Source organism: Penaeus japonicus, unplaced genomic scaffold (genome assembly GCF_977035675.1).
Source record: "Penaeus japonicus unplaced genomic scaffold, GWHDUDI00000001_assembly GWHDUDI00000006, whole genome shotgun sequence".
NCBI lineage: Eukaryota > Metazoa > Arthropoda > Malacostraca > Decapoda > Penaeidae > Penaeus > Penaeus japonicus.
In genome coordinates, this window is record NW_028234408.1 from 46,766,055 (window position 1) to 46,771,054 (window position 5,000).

Consider the following 5,000-nt stretch of genomic DNA (forward strand, 5'->3'; position numbering starts at 1 on the left):
TTTCTTGTTGTTATGGGATTTTCTGTGGTTGTTGGTTGCTTTATTTACTTTATTAAGCGACTTTATTTGGTATTTAATGGGATTACGTGATTATTATCCGGTTTTTGGGTGTGAAGAAAGAGCACATGTATGATCTTGCTTTTAAGTTTCATTTACGTGTATGATAAAAGAGATAACAGGTTATCTTGAGGTCCATTATATCCATTATATTTTGGCTCTTGTGTTGTAATGATTCAATAGGGGCGATCATGTGTGAAATGTTTAATAATCAGGGGAAAAAAATATATGAAAAATGGGCAAGGTTTCAAGACTAATGCATGTATTATGTAATTCCTTCTTATTTTTAGGTCAGAGGGTGTTTTTCAGATAAGTCTTGAAGAAAAGAGGATTGCATAGAGTAATGACCAGAAGGAAGTTGATAACTCAGTCAGAATGCACTATCTGCTGTAGTTAGATAGATATTAAGGTTGTCTAATTGAGATAAAAAGTTAGCAGAAGTTAATGTTTTTTTTGTTTTTTTTCTTATTCTCCCCTGGTATTTGATTTTAGAGCCGCAGAATACTGTTTTCAGTAATAGAACAAAGAATTAAGTTTTGGCTGACTTTGGAAGGCTGTACGTTGAGAATTAGTGCCGTGAGATAGTGAGATCCTGCGTATATATGGAGCAGAAAGTAGAGCAGTGTCCATTGATTCCAATCTCTCCTCACTATAGCATATATAGATGGCATTTGTTTCTTACATCATGTGTACATTTGTTGGCCATGGTACCTTCAAACATACCTTGCACATGTCTCCTTCTGTGCTTGCAGCCCTCTGTGTAAAAAGCACCTATAGAACCTCCACCAGGTATTTTCTGGAGACTTAGTTTTAAGATTAGATTTGAGATTAGATAGATAGTGCGCAAAGATGATAGGATAGATAGATAGAGAGATCTGAGATGTCGCAATGAGTATTTGAGATTGATAGGATAAAGGATTATTGAGCGAGCGAGCGACGTCCTCCATGATTATTCCATCCAATCAATATAAAATGTCCTAGCTCGCTCTCTCTCCAGAAGATACGTGGAGGCTTGTTAGCCTTTGTGCAGAGCCCGTGGTGGGGGAGAGAGAGAAATTATAGCCCTGCCCATTACGCTTGTACTGGGTGCGAGACAGTGTGTTCCTCGGTTCTCAATCTCCAGGTATTATCAATAGTTTCTCTGAAAATTCGATCTATGTTTTTCCCTATATGACTTTTTCGAATCAATCGTAAACGTCCAGCAATGAGATAACGTATAGTTCCTTATTATCTTCAGAACAGGGGTCTTTCTTTGGATTTGGGTGTGTTGAATTTGACTTGCATGTCATTAAAGGTCACCAAAATTTTATAGACAGCCTATAATGAGAAAGCGTGATAATACAGGATTAATGAGAACTAGTTATGGCGTCATAGACTAACCCCCGCTAAAACGCTATACAGATATTCTTAATCTAGTGCTTCATAGTAAGTCTTTGAAAGATCGATGGGCAACTAGTAATTTGCCAACGATTGCCTGAGGAGGGAAGCCAGATAATGATTAGAATGATTCCAAGTCTCATAATGTAGAAATTAACCTGTAAGTCTGCAAAATGTAACTTATTTTTGTGCTGATTGAATTTAGAGTTGATAGAAGAAGTGGTTGTGATTATTTGAGTCAGTAGTTCTATCGCTGGGAACAGTATTGCAAGAGTTCTTTCTTTTATCATATTCGCAATATGAAGATATATACGTATCCAAAACAGTGCCTGGAATTAATGAATTAGTGTTAATGTAGAGGAGATTGATGCTAAATTATGTATTCCCATTCAATATGACGTGATTAGCAGCATTAAAATGTAAATATGGATGCTTTCATGTTGTCCTTATAATGAGCATTTACAAATCTTGCTACATGCAAATTTTTCTGTCACTCACAACAGTAACATTGGTGTCGCGGATTCTACACATGGCAATGTAACATCGGTGTCTCATTGTATGCGAGTTGTTGTGTTCAATGATTTTGTTTTTATTTCTAATCTTTACTTGTGAAATGATATTATTTCACATATGGGAATGCTATTTATCGTATGTGGATTTCGTAGATTCTGTTGATAATAATAAACATTTTAAACAATTTTTCCCGTATTTATGTAACAATATGCGTACCTCCATTTTCGTGACTGGGATTCATGACTGCCGTGGATAATTTTTTTTATAGGATCTTTATAAAAAAGTGGAATATATCGACATTGGAAAGCCATATTTTTTTTTTTTAAAGGATATGATGAAAAAATGTCCAAGGTCAATATGAAGTAGTAGGGTTTTTTATGACAAACTTGTTTTTTAGATATTTGAGAAAAGTAAGTCAAAGAACTAGCATCAGAATGATACATATGCAGGGGTAACTTGTACTATTTCATAATGTTTTTATTGATTACTAATTCCTTTTTTTTTTCCTCCCCAACAGTTGGGACACGAGCCCTCGGGACGTCTGTTCCCCAGCTGGCAGCGGCCAAGACGAAATCATCGCTCGCTAGGCCAGGGCTGAAGAACATTGTGCTGGTGGATGGCGTGCGCACACCCTTCCTCATGTCTGGGACGCAGTATAACAAGCTGATGCCCCATGACCTTGCACGTCAAGCCCTCAAGTAAGGATTGGTGGTATTGTTATTTATTTATTTATTTATTTATTTATTTTTTCTTGAGAATCATTTGATAATTCTCTAAAAGGAATGTTGTATTTGTTTTTAAGATTTTGATTTTTTTTTTTTCTATGCTTTTGTTACAAATGAGTTCCACTTACACATGTTATTGAAACACTTACACCTATTATTAGAAAATGAAAATTGCAGAAAGAAGTAGGGAAACTTGAACATTTTGGATTTTTTTTCTTTCATATAGGTAAAATTTGGTCAACTTATAAATGTACTGCCATGCTTTCTGCATATGTGATCATAAGATTAATTTTTGTTTTATTTTCATCCTAGAATTAAAGAATGCCAAAGTCACGAAAGGGGAAGGATTGAGAATGGGTGCTTAGTTCAAAAGGAGATTGGCTTTATATATAGGCTTGTGAAATTTAATATTTACCAGACAGTATTTTAATTGGGAAGAAAATCAAAAGATAGTGAGATTGGTGAACAGAATTTACTGATATATGTCGAGATATACAGACTACATACACGTAGATACAAAGGTCATATATCAGCGTAGTTGTTGACAAGCAGCTGTAGCTATCTTGTGATATCTCGTCACCCGGCATTAACGGGTTAAGTTCGCAGTGGTAAAAAGCGTACAAGAATTGATCTTGACTTGCGATTATTAAATTGTTATTAAATTGGAACTAAAATGTCTCTTCAGAGGATTGGTCACCCGCACCGGCCTCGACAAGACATCGGTGGACTACATCACCATGGGCACTGTCATTCAGGAAGTCAAGACCTCCAACGTCGCCAGGGAAGCAGCTCTTGGGGCTGGCTTCTCCGACAAGATTCCTGCTCATACCGTCACCATGGCCTGCATCTCTTCTAACCAGGCTCTTACTACCTGTAAGTTTGTGAAGTTAGTTTTTTCTCTTCTTAATGGGATTTTTTGGGTGTGTTCATGTATTAGCTACGTCTATCTCATAGATGGTGAAGAAATGGGATAGTTTACGGTTTTGTCTTAACTGACAGTGCCTTATTTTTCCCCTTATTTGGAAATTAACTGTGGGCTACTTTATGGCTTTGACTTCTGTTATAGTAATTAATTCTTGGGATGATTGAAAATAAAGGTAGACATGATAAATGAGCAACCCCCAGCATTTTCAAACTAGTTTATTTTACAAAAGCTCTCTGGCAGTTTTCCTGTATTTTTTTTTAGATAAGGAGTGTTAGGAAATAATTCTGGTACTATTACAGCTATACCCCTTCCAAATACACCTCTATTCCCCCATCTCCTAAAACTCCTTTGTCTTCCTGAGCCAATCATACAAACACACCTTGATGCCTCCTTTGGCAGGTGAATGAATGTAGCAATCATAAAAAAGAAGTCTTGCCTATGACATGACATATTTCTCCGTCATTCCTCCATAACCTTTGTGCACCCTCATCTCCCTGAACCAATTATACGAGCACCATTTGACCTCTTTTCTGATTCTTTGCAATTTTTATTATATGGTGTTTATATATTTTGATAGCGATGACCAAATATTCATCTCCAAGAGCTGTAAACGTATATCAATAACCAAATAAAAAAAATTTCCCCTTTAGGTGCTGGATTAATGTATGCTGGTGTGTATGATGCATGTATTGCTGGAGGAGTGGAGTTTATGTCTGATGTGCCCATCCGTCATTCGAGGAAGATGCGAGCCCTGATGCTGAAGCTGAACAAGGCCAAGACTGCCGGTGAGTGATTTGTCCTTGTGGCAACTTTTGCCGTAGTAAACAATGGTTCTTGTACTAGGATAAGGGTATTGTGTCGGTTCAAAATGCGAGTCATTCTTGAGACGACAAGACCATATTTGGTTTATGAGATGTGGCATTTAATTGTTACTGTGATGATGAGAGTGTCTTTGGTTTATGATAAATTTTATGTAAAATACTTATTAGCTGGAGGATATTTGGCTCATTGATTGCAAGGTTTAAAATAGAGCACTAAAAGTATTTAGTGAAGGCTGTCACTTTTTTTTGAGTAATTGTAAGTAAAGAAATTTTCATTATGATAAACTATAATTTCTGTCCCACCATGAAATGAGTATACTCCTTATGTTAAAAAGTCTTGTATCATAAAAATGGAATCCATTTCAAGTGAATAGATATTTCTCTAACCCTGCTTAATCAAAACCCATATGACGAGACTGGTGTGTCACACCCTAAGGAGTCGGTGTAGTCACGTCCCGCTGTGACACATGTCCCAAAATCCCGGGATAGCCGGGCGGTGGCTGTCAAGCCAGTGTGACGAAACGATATCATGCACATATTGCAATATCGCAATCGTCCCGGCATTGGGGTCTCTAGCGATAG

The 5,000-nt window shown here is 36.9% G+C and overlaps 1 protein-coding gene across 1 annotated transcript in view; it reads left to right on the forward strand.

The window, feature by feature from the left end:
- Positions 1-2,403: 2,403 nt before the first annotated feature.
- Positions 2,404-5,000, forward strand: part of Mtpbeta (mitochondrial trifunctional protein beta subunit) — a 7,280-nt gene continuing 4,683 nt past the window's right edge. Inside the window, 3 exon segments of the mRNA XM_086538094.1 lie at positions 2,404-2,645; positions 3,358-3,545; positions 4,248-4,382. Coding sequence (XP_086394220.1) covers positions 2,419-2,645; positions 3,358-3,545; positions 4,248-4,382 — 550 coding nt within the window. The 5' untranslated portion in view covers positions 2,404-2,418.